This window comes from Pseudochaenichthys georgianus, chromosome 12 (assembly GCF_902827115.2).
Source record: "Pseudochaenichthys georgianus chromosome 12, fPseGeo1.2, whole genome shotgun sequence".
NCBI classification, from domain to species: Eukaryota; Metazoa; Chordata; class Actinopteri; order Perciformes; family Channichthyidae; genus Pseudochaenichthys; species Pseudochaenichthys georgianus.
This window is the reverse complement of record NC_047514.1, coordinates 12,325,717-12,344,671: the sequence shown is the minus strand read 5'-3', so window position 1 is coordinate 12,344,671 and position 18,955 is coordinate 12,325,717. Positions and strand designations below refer to the sequence as shown.

Genomic DNA, 18,955 nt, shown 5'->3' with positions numbered 1-18,955 from the left:
ATGTGCGTGATTGAGATTGATGGCACACATTTGTCTGGTTTGACACAAAATCAAATACTTTAATTAGGAAGCTAAATAGGGTTCAATCAATCAATCAATGTTTATTTATATAGCCCAATATCACAAATGTTACATTTGTCTCAGTGGACTTCACAGTTTGGACAGAATATCAGTATGACAATATGACACCCTCTGTCCTTAGACCCTCACATCGTACAAGGAAAGACTTCCAGAGAAAACCCACATTTTAAAGTGAAAAATGGGAGAAACCTCAGGGAGAGCAACAGAGGAGGGATCCCTCTCCCAGGACGGACAGACGTGCAATAGATGCCGTGTGTAAATCGAAAAGATAATACATTTACAACATAGGTAGTCCAAATGTTTGGAAATGCACGTGTCTATAGTAAGAAGATGAATCCACAAGCATGTCATCAATCCTGTGGGAGCCATCAGGGAAGTAGTATGATGAAAGTCAGGTAGGACCACAGTGATAGGTTCAGCCACGACTCGAAATCTAGGACTCAGATCAGGACTCAGGATCCCAGCGTATATAGACACCAAAAAGAAAGATATTTGGGGAAGCTGGGTTAATCGGAACTAATCAGCCCTAACTATAAGCTTTATCAAAAAGGAAGGTCTTAAGCGCACTCTTAAAAACTGATAGGGTGTCTGCCGCCCGAACACAAACTGGAAGCTGATTCCACAAATGTGGAGCTTGATAAGAAAAGGCTCCGGCTCCCATTGTACTTTTAGAGACTCTAGGAACAACCAACAATCCTGCATTCTTGGACCGCATTGCCCTAGTAGGACAGTAGGGTATAATGAGTTTTTTAAGGTAAGATGGCGCCTGCCCATTAAGGGCTTTGTAGACGAGAAGAAGAATTTTAAATTCTATCCTGTGTTCTATAGGGAGCCAGTGTAAGGCAGCCAGAACAGGAGTAATGTGGTCCCTTTTCCTAACTCTGGTTAGTACACGAGCTGCAGCATTTTGAATCAGCTGAAGCGACTTGACTGACTTCTTGGTACTCCCTGATAATAAAGAGTTACAATAATCCAGCCGTGAAGTAACAAATGCATGGACTAGTTTGAATGGTTAAATCCTTTTTTACACTTTGAAAGTTTAACATAATCTTTTTAAGTCTGTTATTCGTTCTGTCTTCATCAGCCTTGATAGCTTTGAGATCAAGCTGTATTATAACATGACTCATAAACTGTGAGGGTTAGTTCACTAATCTACCAGTGGTTAAGAGAAGACATTATTTCAATATCATAGTATCATGACAAAGTATTACTCGATTTCAAGTAAAAGTCCTGCATTAAAATGGTTTCTGAAATATATTTAAAAAAAGTGTTGCCGCCAAATGTAAATAAAAGAAAATGTGTCACATTTTGGGAAATGAGCTTTGCTTTCTTGCCAATAAATGGATACAAATATTGATACTGCTCATCTCTGTAGCATGGAGGCTAGTTAAGCTTCAAGACTGGAAGTAAGGGCAGCTAGCCTTGCTCGCGTTTAAGTAATCTATAAAGCTCACAAAGAGAACAATATTTCCCCTTTTGGTGTAATCAAATTTCAAAAACTGAAATGTAAAAGTCATGTTGTGGTTTTTTCTTTGAGAATCTGTTTCTCTTTGTTTCCAGTTTTTGCTCTAAGCTAACTGACTTCTTGTTTGAGCTTCATATTTGGAATACAAACATATGAGCTTTATTGATTTTCTCATCTGACTCTTGGCAAAAAGGTTTATAAGCGTGATTCATATTTTAAAGTATGTAGCTCAACAAGGGGAAACAGCTAGCTATCTTGCCCTTAACCAAAGTAAAAATATGCCTACTTAGTTAAAAGCTAACTTATTTAAACAATGTATCTCATTTGGTTGGATGACACATGAAAAGCAAAGTGGCAATGAAAATGTGTGGTTTGTAGTGGGAGTTGTGTGCTGGAAAAAGAATATCAAACTTTTCTTTGTGAATCAAAATTATTACGCAGAAAGAGTGCAAGTTTGCTAAGTACTACACATTACCTGGCAGTGCATTCGGACAAGGTTGTTATGCCGAATAGAAAAGGATGCATAAGGTTTTTTTTTTCAGCACTAATGACAGCCTAATGGGTTCTGTGTTTTTGGAAGGCACTGTGAGGGATTGTTATCAAAATTGCATTAGAAAAGCTTTTATACAAAAGGGTTTTTATAGAAAGATACTTGACAAGGTAAGCTATCAAAAAAGTATGGTAGTCATTCATGTCGAAATACCAGATATCTAATTTTTAATAGGCGGATTGAGGAGCATAACACATCCTCCCAAGGAGATGCACCCATTGATTTTAATGACCCAGTAGCTGTTCTTTTTTAGCTACACCAACAAACCTCTTAATCTTAGCACCACTAATGGTGACATGGCTTTTTATTGGAACATAAAAACCAAAGCATTTATGTAAAAGACTGAAATCTCAAAAGGCTGTGAAGATTATTTCAAAAACTCTAAAATGTGATTGTTCAGGCAGTTCTTTTATCCACAGAATGAATGTTTCAAGGGGTCGTTTAAAACGACAGATAGTTTTGGGTTTTATGGATGTGTACTTGGTCTCAAGGACAGATTTTTAGATCCGTTTTTTAACTAGGCTGGCAGCTTTGGTGGCTGGCATCTCCTGGTATCCAACAATTATACATATTCCCTTAATTGATGCTTTAAATGCTCAAGTAATCTTAAAATGCAATTAAATGACGGGCCCATACCATTCATAAGTAATGATTACTACCTATTTAACCTGTTCATTGTTAATAATCAGCCATGTCAGTAACTGCAATTCAATATATATTGGATTATATATTTAAACATTTCAATTTAAATATTTATCAGCTCCAAAAAGTAAAAACTACAAGGGCCCTCGGAGAGAACAGACCTTCGTCAATGCCTTTACATAAGATGGCCCTTCCTACATCCAGGACATGGTTAAACCGTACACCCCAGCACCTGCACTCCGCTCTGCATCAACAAAACGGCTCGCTGCACCCTCGCTGCGAAGGGGACCCAAGTTCCCATCAGCAAAAACACGTGGGTTTGCTATCCTGGCTCCAAAATGGTGGAATGAGCTCCCCATTGACATCAGCACAGCAGATAGCTTACACACCTTCCGGCGCAGACTGAAAACTCATCTCTTTCGACTCCACTTTAGGCTTACCTAAAGCCAGTTGAGTAGCACTTGAAATGTTTTTGCTCTATGAAACCTGATGTACTTATATGATTCTGTTTTCTTCAAGTTTGTATTTTGTTGGTCGAACGCACTTATTGTAAGTCGCTTTGGATAAAAGCGTCAGCTAAATGTAATGTAATAAGATCAATATTTGAGTTTCCACCCCTTGATTCAGATTTGATCCAAAGTGAAATGAATTCTTCCTCGACCCATGCTTCACTCTTTCACTAACTGAAAGTTGTTTTCCATAATCCGGCACAACAAACCAAATTTTAAAATCATAATATCCTGAGCAGAGGTAAATATGTTGTCTCGGTTTTTCTAAAAGGCACCAGACGGGGTTTTTGCGGAACACTAATAACACTGACTTTATGACTTTCCACCTTTCCGCCTGGCTGTCTACAGACTCCTCAGTGCTTTTTACACTTTAGAGGATTTCTTTGTGCAGTAGCAGCTCCTTTTGTTCTCGTTCTGCAGCTGAGCGTTACTTTGATGTCTTGAGGCGAATGGAGGAAGAAAGAGGAGATACAGAAAGGAGAATTAGCGGGGAGACAGAGAGAGTAGAGAAAGCCTTCAGAGTGAAGATGAGCAGGATCGATGGCTTGGGAGGCATTGAGAGAAGTGTGGCGTCTAGGACAAAGAACGCTGCTCCTTAGATACTCCGCTTGAGTGTCAGACCTTGGTAATAATGCAGACATTCTTTGTTCACATGAAAGCGGCTACTGTCATCCCTGTGACATTTAAGTCTTAATCAGAACTGAAAGTCAACGCGCTGACGCTAATTGTAAAGCCATAGGAAGTGTTTTCTTGCTCTACCTTCCTGTCTAGCTCCTGACTTAAGGTTCACTTATATTTAACAGTGTAAGTTGCTGTTATTTGGTATGATATGTCAGCAATGTCTCAGAAAGCAGTCACCCTCTGAAAGTCAGTGACTGAAATTCCAGTGCAGAGGTACTCGGATCATTGCCAGTGTACATGAAGATATGCATGACTGATAAAATCATTGCAAATAGCATGAGCTGATGTGCTGGAATTTTATTTTGTGCACCCTAAATCAGTCAGATTAGTGTAGGAGGGGAACATTTGAAGGCGAGGCGGTCATCACTGCCCAGTATGAGATGTAAAAGCATTTGAGCCAGGCTGAAGGAGGTGAAGTCCAGATGGGAGTAAATTAATGCTTGGACAGGAATTAGAGAGGGGTTCGACAGATGTCTATTCCCTGGTGGGAAAGAGTCGATTCAACAGATGCTACAGGACTGTGCTGACTTACGCACACAGTCAGTGGTCTACAGGCTCATGCCGTCACTTGGACCAAAGTCACAGTGTTCTTGTCACCAGTGATGAGGAAGAAAAAGGGAAGAGCACATCTTGATGACATTGGCTTCATGGTGATGCACCAACATTACACATCCAACCATCCACTGCAGTAGAGCAGAATCATTTTGTGGGGAAATAAATCAAACAGCTAGACCTGAGTATTTTGTTTATATATTTTTTAAATGGACCTAATCAAGATTTCTATAATGTCGATGTTCCAAATAACAATATGAGATGGAGTTCACCCATAGTTATGGACCTACAGGGAAAGGTGGAGACCCGTCAGTGTTTACAACTTGTTTACTGCTGCTCCCAAGTGGCCAAACAAATCATTATTCCAGCCTGGAGTATATCTGTTATTTTTTAGTCAAATCTGAAGAGAAAATGCACAAATACACGATCTTCTACACATGCACTCAGTAATCAACCTGTGAGTGCTCAATCAGTTGCTCATTTACATTTTCACAAAATTGATCTCTTGATCTTTCTTGATGGAAGATTCACCCCCTTGCTGGAGCACCTGTTTCTGAAGATCACTGTGTTCCTGCAGAATGTCATTAACTTGAACACTGATTCTTAGAAAAACATCCAAACATGGGCAGATCAAATGGCACACTTGTGTTTGGCCAGAATTAGAAAACTAAGTCCTCACGTACATTACTGCTGTTTTATTTCCCAGGTGTCCGATAACTTTGTCTTCAGCCTGTTTGACCTGGACTGGGATGTATTCACGCAACATATTGAGGGTGCCATCAACAGAGTTCCTGCTCTGGAGCAGACTGGCATCAAGTCCACCGTCTGTGGACCAGGTACTAGCACACACACACAGACACACACAGATACACAAAGTAGTTCCACAAAATCATAATTTTTTATTAAAAATCCTGCGTGAACATTTTCTAACAGTAGGTTTTAAAACCAGGATCAAGCAACCTTCAATGGTTAAATTAGACGCATTAAAAATGAATAGAATGTGTCCATCTGTGGAATACCTTATGCACCGCTGTACTGTATTTGCTCATGAATATATAACCTAGCAGGCGATGAATGTTTGTAGAGGAGCCTGAGTTTTTATCCAGGCAATATCAGGTTTCGAAAGTGGTTGAGTAAGCCAACCTGTGGCTAGCCTGAATAGTTTCAGTATCGAATTGGGTTTTTCATCATCATAGTGTGATGCAGCTGTTTTGGAGAGACACAATTACAACCAATTGTAGGGATGAATGACCAGAAAAAGAAAAGACAATTGAAAACATTGATGCATACTTAAAGGAATAGAAAAACATAAGAAGAGGAGAGGGGAGAGTTGAAAATGTAGTGAGTGGCGAGAAAAACAGAAGTCAAGGGGGAGAGAGCTCCGATGAAAGAGAAACAAAAATGATGGATTTGATCAAAGTTGTTGCAGAGCATCTCCTTGGCAGTGACCCTCGCTTTGAGGCCGGCTTTTGTTTCATTTGAAGTTTTGAATCATAATAGTGCGCTTTCTTCAAATCCTGCATTGATATTGAGTTATAAGGTCACATGATATGAAAGCTATCTAATAAAGAAGTAGCTGAAATGTTATAAAAATATTCATATAAAATAGGAAAACCCTTAAAATAATATTTAAAAAGGTGTGTACAAACACAATATGGTATTTTGTTGGAGGCACTTGGTCACATAACCATGAAGCAATTGAAAGAAATTCAAACTTTTCAATGAAAAACAAATGTTTATATAAAATAAATAATACGTGGATGTAATTCCAATTAAGAGATGTATGCTGATTTTTCAGTGTATAAAGAATATATTGTCTAGATTTGCAGTCATAAGTTCATATGATATGAATGCTATTGAAAAGATCGAATATTAAGCGAATTTTTTCATAGAAATATTTACAAATAATAATGCTTACATTTTTGATTTGTAGCCAGTAGGTCAAATTACATGGTAGCTATTTAAAACATTAAAATGATCTTCTTTACTGATGTAAAATCAATAGATGACACATCTATGTAATGATGTGATGAAATAGGACAGTCTTTCTGCTGACATAAAAAAATCCCAACTATTAAACTTATAGCACAGGAAAGACTTTAGGGACCTGGACAAAACTGTATCGCTGTCACTCATCTTTTACACATAGTAGAAAATGTGTCATATGTGGTCAAATTTGTCAACTTTCATGAACCAACTTTCATACAAAGTTTTTCTTGCTTCCTTCTGTTTTCAGAGTCATTCACAGCCGACCATAAGCCTCTGATGGGAGAGGCCCCGGAGGTCAGAGGGTTCTTCTTGGGCTGTGGCTTCAACAGCGCTGGTAAGTGCTGCAGGGACGGAGAAATCAAACACAGAACAGGGGAAGATTGTTAAGTAGAGAAAAGAAAGCGAAGGGAGAAAAAGTGCGTACTTATATCTCGAATACACAGTTGTAAACAACTGATAGATACTGTATGACTGACACTTTCAAAGACGTCGTGTGTAAAACTTTTCCTTAAGGGAACCATGAAATGATAGAGATAGAAAGGTCGAAGCAATCATCAGTACTTGGCAATATAAGCAGGGAGGAAAACAAGCAAGGAGAAGCGGCCGAAGAGTGTTTTCACCCATACTTTGACCCAGCCTTCACAAATCTCTGTGCACACTCTCAAGGCACAAATTAATAATGTAGAGAGCATACCTTTGACAGTACCTGGGGGAGGAATGCAAGTCTCTCAGATATCTGAATACCAGAGAGAGAGAGGGGGTGTAAAGGGTAAAGTAATCGCCATCAGTGCTAACAGTCGTTTGAGAAAAAGCTTAATAGCTAAAGATCCCAGGGTCGAGAGGTGGAGCGCTAATGAGCGAGCATACTGTACAGTCGTTCTTACACTCACGCATAACAGAGAGACCATTGTTTTCTGCTTCAGAAGTGTATTTTTTTTCTACGTTTGATGCAAACTGCTGATGAATCCCTGCTGCTTGAAAAGCACCTCGTTTGCTCTCTTATTCCCTTACCACTTATCCATGAGACACTCGTTCTGTCCACTAGCCTGATCGTAGGTCAGTTAGCAACTTGTTATCCATTGTCAGGTTAACCAGGGCGCACACACTGCGTTCCCTGAGCCGCTGGTTCCTTTTATAACTCTATTCATTAGATTGCATAAGGTTTTTACATAGGATTGGAATAAGGTGATTTAAGCAATTCGTTTATTATATTTGTTGTTTAAGTCCAGACAAAACAAGTGATTGACTTCAGATTGGGCTTCTGGGAATTGTATTCGGAATATCCTTGGTCAAAATGAATAAATAAATACCTTTTTTACATGTGTTAATAATAGCCTTTATTTCAACATTTAGAAATAAGAATAGAAAGGGATAACAAACAGTAAAAGTCCCAAGGTCAGAATCGAACATGGACGTTCAACCCTCCTTGTAAATCTTTATTTTATTTCTACTTGACGCAAATACAAATGTCACATTCCTATCTGAATCCAGGTTGATAAAATGTTGCATTCCCCTTGTCCTCTGGCTTTGATGTGCCAAGCTTTCACCAGGCTCATTGAAATGGGCCCAGCGTCCCCCAGCTATCACACCATCGGTAACGGTGACTTTATTCTAATAAGGAATTTCTTCCTGCCATGCACAGCAAAGGTATTCTAAATGCCTTTCACTTGCCTGACACACACATATCTGCATTCAGCATTCAAAAACACAACAATACATCAGAGTCCGATCAAAGCCGGAGCTCAAAAACGTCCACCTTTCCTCATGTAGTCCTTTATTTAACCTTCTCACTTTAATGTCTTTCTTTTCCCTCTGCGCCCCTTTGTCCTCTCTCTATTACATCCATCACAGAATAACTTTTAAAGCCTCCAGTTGTTTCGGCTATCTTGGTGTTCATTTTACTTTCCAAGCAATCAGTAACTCTACGTACTGCAAGTTATTTTTGTTACCTGACAACATTAAGTTAGTTAATTTATGTGTCACAACAACCATGCTGAACTTTTAGTTACTTATTTATTTTCATTATGATTCTTTAATTGCCTTGAATTGCTGAACCTCTTATAGTCATTATGGCAAGCAGAGTTAAGTTACAGGTCTGGTTGCTTCTTGATTTTACTTTACAGGTTACACAAATGAGATAGATTGTGTAAAAAGTTGTCTTTACAGATGCTGGTATTAAATGTTTGACATAACCTTACTAGCAATCTTTATACTAACAAATCCTCCAAGGTGTTGGAATGTCTGACCTTCAACTCATAAAAACGTAAAGATTGAAATCAAATGTATCACAGTTCGTCCTAAATAGATTTAATTTCCTACGCTACTATGGCAGAGAATGATAAATACAATTTGGCATGTCTGCTTTGTCTTCAAAAGCATTGTTTTAATCACTAGCGGCATCACTTTAAATGTCAGAAGAGAGCAACTATCTAAAAAGAATCTGAGGGCAATACAGAAGAGCGGAGAAGGGGTGATATATAATGACATGGAAAGGAACAAATGTTTGCGCAGCATAAACGAACAATCATAGAGCGAGATAGCGATAGCGGGGAAGCAGACAGAGAGTACAAAGGCAGGAAGGAGGGATGATGAGATGAGTGGAAGCACCAGTGTAAGGGTTCACACGCAGATCCACACTCACACATCGCCCTACCGCCTTCCTCCTCCCTCCATCCCTCTTCCTCCCTCTGCACCATTCAAACATCCACCCCGGCTTGGCCCGGAGTGACAGTGTCCGCAGATGAGTGAAGTGATGAGAGATAAAGGGAGAGGGTCTACTGTGAGAGATGGAGATGGGGGTGAAGGAGGGATGCAAGGACACACTGGTCATGGTACTGCATATTGTGTGTGTGTGTGTGTGTGTGTGTGTGTGTGTGTGTGTGTGTGTGTGTGTGTGTGTGTGTGTGTGTGTGTGTGTGTGTGTGTGTGTGTGTGTGTGTGTGTGTGTGTGTGTGTGTGTGTGTGTGTGTGTGTGTGTGTGTGTGTGTGTGTGTGTGTGTGTGTGTGTGTGTGTGTGTGTGTGTGTGTGTGTGTGTGTGTGTGTGTGTGTGTGTGTGCCAGCCAACACACAATGTATGCAGATGACCAGCAACACAAGAAGGGGGTTGCTGGAAGAATTCGGCTCATTAACCCAGCTGTTTTTGGAACAGACGGATAAAATATTGAATTGTCAGATTGTGTTTGTGGGTTGGTTAAAAAAAAAACAAACAGCATACTTCAACTGATGAGGTCAGATTGCTCAGAGGCGAGGGTCAAATCACTGAACAAAGGTCAAAACCATCCTCCTGTATGTCGGATGACCTATAGAGGCTGTTACCGAGGAAAACATTTCTTCTCTTTTCCAAACTAATGAGACATGCTCACAGCCCTCCAGGCAGGCGGACAGTGAGAGGTCCTTTGTGTTGTTCACATCTTGTTTTCTAACCAGTAATCTGTGACAATTGGATGTAATTTGGGTATAGATTTTGAAACCAACAATCATTTTCATTAGGAGTTATTTTTCTCTCAAAGAAGCATGTGTTGTATGTTATTCCTCAAAGCGTTCAAAAACTTGTTTATAGTAATATGATAACTCTTTATAAATCGCTTTTCATGCCTTGATGAGGCGTTCACATGAATTTACCCAGTAGAGGAACAACGTTTCCAGTTATTTCAACAACACTTTCAACCTAAGTTTCAGGGCCATTAGTTTTTCATTGCATCATGCCGATAAAAGAAGAAGCAGACAGACAAATGGAGACGAAAACACACCATCCTTGGTGAAGGTCATGAATATTATTATTGTTTATTAGTGCCCTAATCCAAAACCAAAGACATTCAATCAAATCCTCACTTTCAAATATTAGGTAAAGCTAAATTGCCCTTTTTTTGCTTAATTGACTCGCTTAAGTTATGAAATGTTTTATATAAGGAACTGAAAATGACTTCTGTGTTGTCATTTCTTTCTCTTTTGTATTTGTTTCTGTCAGGCATGATGCTGGGAGGTGGTTGTGGACGAGAGCTGGCTCACTGGATCATACATGGCCGCCCTGAGAAGGATATGTACGGTTATGACATCAGGTACATCCAGTAGGCATTAGGATCATTTATAATGTGGGCTGCACCCTGTGTATTTTGTTAAGGGCACTCTCTTCGCCACTAAAAGATGGAGAGAGAGAGAGGGGGTGGCAGGTTAACCCTTTTGAAAATGTTGCTAATAATGTGAATGACACCTCCCCTTGAATCACCTGCGAGGTACATCAAATGCACACTAAGCCTGTATAAAAACAAACAGTGATCAAAGTAAGTTTCATACAGATGGCGCCACCCTACAAAGCAGAAACATGCTTTTAATAATCAGCTTAGCATTCTAGCAAAGGACAGCAGGAACCAGAATAAAAACGTTTTAATGAAATCGGAATGCGTGTCACTTCTAATGAGCGTTTATCTTTTGAATTCGCCTCCCTCCTGTCTCAGACGTTTCCATAACTCGCTGACAGACAACCCAAAGTGGATCAGAGAGAGGAGCCACGAGTCGTACGCTAAAAACTACTCTGTGGTGTTCCCGTTTGATGAGCCGCTGGCCAGCCGCAACATGAGGAAGGATCCTTTTCATCAGGTACATGAACGCCTCAGGGGTGTGTATTGAAGAGTTCAAGGAAACATCCGGTTGTGTGTGTTTCCTTATGCGATTTAATCAAGCTGCTTTCAACTGTGGTTTGATGAGTCATTTAAGTTGAGTCACCTTGGGTTTGAAAGCAACATGTTATAAATCAGGGGTACTCAAACTTTTTTAGTCCACTTGTGAATTTTATACTAGGTCACTGGTCCGGATCAATGCCAGTAAAGTCCCCAAAAATGCAAAAAAGGCATTAGAAGCATTAGAAAGTCAAGGTAAACTTGCGGTTAACTTGCAGTCTGCAATGCGTGTCACGCTCGCGCACACAAGTAAATATATATGCACGTTTATTCTCACAACGCAAGAAAATATACATTAATTTACATCAGAATCAGAACGTTTTTTTTTATTTTGTATAATTTTTTATATAATGGGACACAGGGTTCGGTCCGGATTGATTTGCAGTTCGGTCCGGAGTTTGAGAAGCCCTGTTATAAATGATGCAAAAAAAGGGTAATCTAACATTGTCTGCTAACAGACAATACTGAACACTCAATAACTCCACTTTGTCTGTCCCTGTTATATTTGTAGACTGTTGTTTTTGTATTTATTTATATTGTGACTACACACAGTATTCAGTTTGTGTCTTTATTGGAAGAGTATCATTAGTCACACATTTTTATTTTATCTCCTATTCTGGCTTATTTCCCCCGAGATGTTACAAAACCATATTCATAAATAATGTTCCTCCATCTGGTAAACATTAAGTATAACCTTGGCTCTATTCTAACACTTTCAGTTAGGTTAGCAGGGCTTTGACTTTCTGCGTAAAAGTGTAGGCAGAGCTGTGAATCTTTCAGGATTTAGACCTTTTGGCTTGAACATAGCTGAGGGGGAATCTTTCTGGACCCATATTGACTAGGTTTCCTGACATAGATGAAACCTGCTTCACTCTCTAAGTCGCAGGAGCTTCTCTGCTGCCATATAACCTTCCTGGCATCTTCAATCTCTTCCTATATTTTTAGAGGTTGCATGACTCACCTCTTTTTCTCGTTTTCTTCTCAAGCCATTTATTCCTCTCTCTTTCCCCCATGCATCTACCCACGGCCTTCAATTTTATTTCTCTCTGGTATTCTCTTTTTGACGTCCTCCAAAATCAGTTTTCTCTCCTATTCATCCTTCTATTCATGTCTGCTTCTCCCTCTCTCTCCTCTGGGATCACCACTATCTTTGTTCAGGCTCCAATTTGTTTTTTTGTGCGAGAAAAGAAGCGGTTACGGCATTTCTCTCCCTCTTCTGACCTCTTTAACCGCAGCATCTGATTGGATAATTGAGACAGTAATGAGGTGAAATCAATATAGTAACAATGCCACTGCACCCCAGGTTCTGCAGGTTTCAACAGTGCAGAGAACACATTGAATTGAGTTCATTTCAGCTGCAAATAGGATTGTAGAACAAACTGAATGTACACTTTCATGTCTCTATCCTTTAATATTTTGCCAAGCTCGTCTTGAAGCACTGTTGATGTAAGTGTTAAAAAGATATCATCTGTCAAACTGTGACCCCTTCTCGCTCATTACTCCCTTAGGTTTATATGTCTCTCTCCTCCTGTCTTCTCTGCTCAAATCTGGAGGCAAAAAGCTGATTAATAACTCATTCACACCAACAGTGTTTCAGGGCCGGTTCGGAGCTGGAGCTTGAAAAGCACCGGGTTTTCCTGTTCACACCGCAGCGGAACAGCCTCTTAGCTCCGGAATCCGGTTCGTTTCGAGCACCAAAAAATGGTCCGGCTAGAGCAAAAGCACTGCATACGTCACGCTTACGTCGAGGCGGGGGCAGGGGCGGGATCAACTTTCCTGAACAACAACAAAAAGGCTGCGTTTTATCCAGTTTGGCTGTGTGAAAAGAGTCGGAGCTAAACCGAAGAACCGGTTCTGAACCTGAAAAGCTCTAGCACGGCGCTTGAACCGGAGTTGCGTTGGTGTGAATGAGGTATCAGACTCCGGCAGACAGCAGTTAGCAGTGTGACTTAGCCCCTGCAGCTACACTTATTAATACCATCCTTGCCAACATGAGTAGTATAAATGATACACTTAGCTTCGGTTACCGGTTCTCGGATGTCTTTCTGCTTCCTTTCTCTCCTTAGCCAGACACAAACTCCTAATGGGCCTCGCCACCATGTTTTATGCATTAATGACCCACATACCCTTGCTCTCCTGTTCCAGACTTTATTTACCTTTTAACTGTTGCGATTCTCACCCTCGCTTACGCATGAGGGCATTCTTTCAGAGCGGATTACTGTCAAACAAATTGCATTAGTGAAGCTGTCAATGTGTTTTGTAGATCATTGCTTTCTTTACAGCTTATTTTATTAAGCTTCCCCGACACCTTTCATGCATAATCAACCAGATTTCCCAGAAGGTTCTTTAAGATGTTGTACAGAATGAGCACTAACATTACGTGATGTTGATTTTTATTTAAATGTTTTTCAGTAAGTAGATTGTGTCTTCATAACAAGTGTTTGAATGTACTTCATAATCAATCAATCAATCAATCAATCAATCAATCAATCAATCAATCAATCAATCAATGTTTATTTATATAGCCCAATATCACAAATGTTACATTTGTCTCAGTGGTCTTCACAGTGTGTACAGAATATCAGTATGACAATACGACACCCTCTGTCCTTAGACCCTCACATCGTACATCGTACTGTCTGTTTTATTTTTTGAACTGATTTTAAAAACACATGTTGTACTTCAAAAGGATGGACTTAATTTGCATGATTGACAGCTCACAAGAACTTGAGTTAAAACCATAGGTTAAAACAGATGTGCTGCTTTTTCTTAGAAAGCCTTACTTGCAGCATAATCCAAGTATTGCTGTCAAGGTCATTTTGTATCTCCTGTCTTTTCCAAAAGAGAGTACCACCTGTCCTGAGAGAATCACACCATTGACGTATGACGCGCGTGCAGGCAGCAATAGAAATACGTAAAAGATGTACCGTGGCCAGAGTTTGCTTCTGTGTTCCACTGCAGTGCAAGCTTAATCATTACAAATATTTGTACGCCACATTTAATTGGTGATTTCCATTTCCAATAGCATTTGAAGATACTTTTTAACATAAAAATTGGTTAACACTTCAAATGCTCAACAGGTTGTCAGCATGCAGTGTTATTTACAGGCATATCTTCCATCCTGTTGTACAACACTGTATCAGTATGACTCAATGTATCACTATTACAGATCCCTCTAGCCAGCAATGAATACTTACATTTGCATAACAAGTGCCAGATCAGGTATTATCATGTTATGTTCAGTATAATTATGACATCAGATCTTATGCTAGCCGGCTACAGTACAGAGCACTGAAAGGACACAAATAGTCGCTCTCAGGTAGACGGACTGTTGCTTGAAGGAGAGCACGCTCCCTGTGAGAGTGGGTTGGTCCAACCCTAGGCTGCCAGCCCATTAGACCCCTGCTAATCACTCGTCGAGGGCCATCACCTAGCAACTAGCCTTCCTGCTGTCGGAGTGCCTCAGATAAATGCAAGGGTGGCTGAGTAACTCAGAAAAAAAACACAAGAAGTCTAATTATTATTTTTTAAATGAGCTTTTTGTTAAAGATACTCGCTCTTGCTCCTCATCACGGCGCCATGTATTATGGCTAAGAGCTACTTAAGGAGTTTGATCTGCCAAGGGAGCTGTGCAAATAATGAGACTGTCTGCTTTTAGGAGGCAATTCGAGATTATTTCAGAGCACAAACAGGCCAGCTCTGACACTGCTGCTTCCACGTTTTCTCCACCTCGGTAGCACAGAGGGTAATTATAGCTCGGTGTGGGAAGTTTTGGCAAAAGACAGCTAGCTGCCTGCTAGGAGGAGAGCATAGCGGTACATACCTGCCAACTGTGGGCGACTGTCAATTTGAACAAGGACGATGGGGAGCGCGGAAATATCTTGTTTTAACACTGGTCAAGAAATCAAGGATTAAGTATACTTGTTAATCCTTGATTTCTTGACCAGTATATACAAATATAGTATACATACTATATTTGTTGTGTTGTACTCAGTTAAAAGCTGCACTTCCTCATCATCATTGATTGTATATATTTTTATCTTAAAGGTCCCCTATTATACTGTTTTTCATCAATATATTATAGTTCTCAGATATATACAAAACATGTCTCTGAAGTGTTTGGCTCCAAATACCAAACAGATCATTGTAGCATCCCATAATCCCCTCTGTTTCAGGCCTGTTTCAAAAGTGCTGATTCTGTGTCTGTTACTTTAGATGAAAACAAGGAGCCCCTCCCCACGCCCCTCTGAGAGAGATTTGGTTAAAAAGAACACAATGGTGCTCTAGGAGGAGATTCAGGTGATCAGGTGGGGGGGGGAAACCTTGGTTGGTTATTGGCTAAATCATTCTGACATCATAAAGTGGCCAAAATCGGATCAGCTCGTTTTCAGACAGGTTTTTATATAAATGGATCAGGAGAAAAAGAGAGCTAATCTTTTGTTCTGAAACTTTCAGAATCTCTTTACACAGAGGGGACACATGTTTATGTATAAAAGACATGAACAAGTGGATTTTGCATAATAGGTGACCTGTAACATGGGATAAAATCAGTATGCGTAATGTGAAGGGTTGTAGTGATTGAACTTTGAGTGCCTTTCAGCCCTACGGAGCGTTTTAGTGTCCTTCAGCTAAATGTTTTGGATCAATGTTACTCGTCGGTTATGTACTGTATGTGTTAACGGTTGTATATATCTCAGCTGCATGTACTGATTTGAAGTCTTTGTATGTGTGTGTTGTTGTTCTTTGTCCTAGGTGCTGACGGAGCAGGGCTGTGTGTTCCAGGAGAGGCACGGCTGGGAGAGGCCTGGCTGGTTCAACAAAGATGGGGCCGCTCCTGTGAGACACTTTCACTGCACTCATTTATTGTACACAAGCATGTGCACGCTAATGATGTATTCACATCTGTGTATTAGAGGCACTTGGAGAAACATAAACAATTAAGATGCAAACTCTCCCAAGAGGCTTGCCAAAAAACGGACAACAAGGAAACAGAATCTGGCTCACTGCTTTGTCCTCTGCTCACATGGAAACAGGGATGATTAATTAGCCTCTAACTGCTTGTTTGTCTGTTTCCAAGGTTAAAGACTACGATTACTATGGGGCTTATGACGTTAAGAAGAATGAAAACTACAAATACAACGAGTTGCTGGGCAAAGAGTACACCTTTGACTTCCCTCCTCATCATGAAGTGGTAAGATATCAAGCGTAAATGTGTGAAGATGTGTGTGATTCAGTAGAGTAATGTTTTTTCATTACATGCCGCTTCCTTTTTTGATAAACGTGAATGGGTCAAAAAAGAAACTCATGGTCGCCAGATGAGTGTGAAGGCTCCCGTGAGAAAAGGGCACATGTGTCCTCATGGAAAACAATCATGACAGTGACGAGAGAACAGTCAGAAAGGTTATTGGTGCATCAAGTACAAACAAACACATCAGCACCACTCTGTTTTTCATTTAAAATCACAGTTGTAATGACATTTTCCTTCAAGGATCTAGCTTTAAAAATCTTTAAAAAGTCACGGACTGTTGATTAAATGTGTGTTGGGTTTTTTCTTTTATGATTGCAGATTAAGAGTGAGTGCCTCACGTGCAGAAATGGCGTGGTGGTGTTCGACATGTCCTACTTTGGAAAGTTCTATCTGACTGGACCAGATGCCAAGAAGGCAGCTGATTGGCTGTTCACGGCTGATGTCAACAAGAAGTCGGGTCAGTGTGCTGCAGCGAGAACACACACACACACACGCACACACGCACGCACGCACGCACACACACACACACACACACACACACACACACACACACACACACACACACACACACATAGAAACTCACACACAGACAGATGGGCGAAAGATTGACAGAATGAAAAGGGCAAATTCATGGAAGGAAGGATTTAAACAGATGCCAACTTCTTAGGAAAACAGTAATCTTTGACAAAATCTCAAATACAACAAATATTAAATGCTAGTTTTTGGTCTTTGTAGCTGTTCCTGTTTTCTGCAATGACAGCTTTGTACGAATGGTAAAAATAGTTATGCGGATATTCTATTATTTCTCCACTTTTCCCTCCAATTTCTCACTTCAACCACTATCTGTTTTTATGCCTGAATAGGATACCTCTCCTATGTGTTGACAGGGATGTCAGAAACTCAAGTTCTGAAAGAATGCCAGGACAGATATATCTTTTAGTTTTAAAGTCTCTTTGTCTGGGATTGGAAAATGTCTCTCAAAGGTTCCACCACTAAAAGGAGACCTGCACATGCCACCCTACTTGTCATGGGGAGCACTTAACTTGTAAAAGCAGTTGTGTAATATCAAAACGGGAAAAAATTGTTCCAACAGTATTGTCCCCTGTCATGCAGCGACATGGTTTAAATGGAATCTTTAATCATTTAAGTCTTCTTCTTTTTGAGCATTTCAAATGTAAATAAATACATTTGATGACTGAATTATGTCGTAATCTTATCTTTGTTATAATAGCAATTATTAAAAGGACCAAGAAAAACATAGGTAAGAGGTGATTCCAGTTTTTAGCAAATTGATCAATAACATCATAACCGTCTAGGCGCATACATACACAATACAATCGGCTTCAATTTATGGATGTGAAGTTTTTGCCATTTTTCAATTTTAACATATATTAAACTCAGCACTGTACAGTTTTGAAAATACAGTAATAACTCATTTAATAGCATAACATATAAAAGGTAGACATACAGTTATTGAATACAGCATTATTCACTCTCAAAGATAATAACCGCATATTCCCAATTTAGAGTATCTCATCCATGGAAATGTTTTTCATAAGCCACCGCTTTTCCATCTTAAATTACATTAAGAAAAAAGTGCATTAAATTGTTCGAATAACCATTTCAGCTTGCACTGCTGCCGTTTATTTTCTGTAAACTGTTTTCATATTTTCTTTTGTGCTCACATCTAATACCACTTTATTATCTTCCACTCATTATGCCATCTAGATCTCACCCCACCTACGAAGGTGGTTTTTGAAATGCTTTCTCAACATCTTAAATGACACATCATTTGACCTTGCTTTCCCACTTACAGCAATCACAGTGGTCACCCTTGCTCCGAGAATATTTAATGTCTCAGCGGGCCGACTTATGCTACGCTAACACATTCAGACAGCCTTTCCTTTAGTAGCAGTGACAGTTTACTTGTAACATCAATCATTTATTTCAATGAGAGATGACAGAGGGACAGACACACATTATCACATCACTGAAGATCTCGTGGATGACGGGAATGTTATTATTTGTCTTCTACCATAAGTGAAATATTTCAGTCATGTTCTCTTTATGAATATGTTCATTAAGCTATGTAATCATGTTTCCTTGGTTACTATTTTACAAAGATAAAAGGTTTAAGTGTTGTGTATTTCTAGAGGCAGAGGTTTACAATGATTGCCCCTTTAAAGCAAGTTGTGAAAGAAGTAAAAGAACACTTGAGTTTATTAAAAAACATTATATTCCTACTCAAAGGTGGGGGCGGGGGAAATGCAGACAAAAGGTCAGAAGCTGGTTAACTCACAAAGAATGGGTTACTGAAGATTGACCTAAAGTTCGGGTTTATTTTTTGTTCTGAGATTACGTTCTGTGAGACTGCACACTTTAAATTGGTCCACAATTTCTGCCAGAGGAATTCATTGTTTATTTGTGTGTTTTAGGCTCCACTGTGTATACCTGCATGCTGAATAAGGGAGGAGGGACGGAGGCTGACCTGACGGTGAGCAGACTGGAGCCTGGTGCCGCCAACATGCCCCTGGCCCCACAGTCCAATGGTGAGCCACAGT

General features: G+C 39.9%; 1 protein-coding gene across 1 annotated transcript in view; it reads left to right on the top strand.

The window, feature by feature from the left end:
- sardh (sarcosine dehydrogenase) overlaps nt 1–18,955 on the top strand; it is a 55,255-nt gene that overhangs the window by 12,820 nt on the left and 23,480 nt on the right. The window contains exons 9-16 of the mRNA XM_034096272.2: nt 5,187–5,316; nt 6,717–6,803; nt 10,438–10,528; nt 10,925–11,066; nt 15,899–15,982; nt 16,224–16,337; nt 16,713–16,851; nt 18,830–18,943. Coding sequence (XP_033952163.1) covers nt 5,187–5,316; nt 6,717–6,803; nt 10,438–10,528; nt 10,925–11,066; nt 15,899–15,982; nt 16,224–16,337; nt 16,713–16,851; nt 18,830–18,943 — 901 coding nt within the window. The remainder of the gene's footprint in view (nt 1–5,186; nt 5,317–6,716; nt 6,804–10,437; nt 10,529–10,924; nt 11,067–15,898; nt 15,983–16,223; nt 16,338–16,712; nt 16,852–18,829; nt 18,944–18,955) is intronic.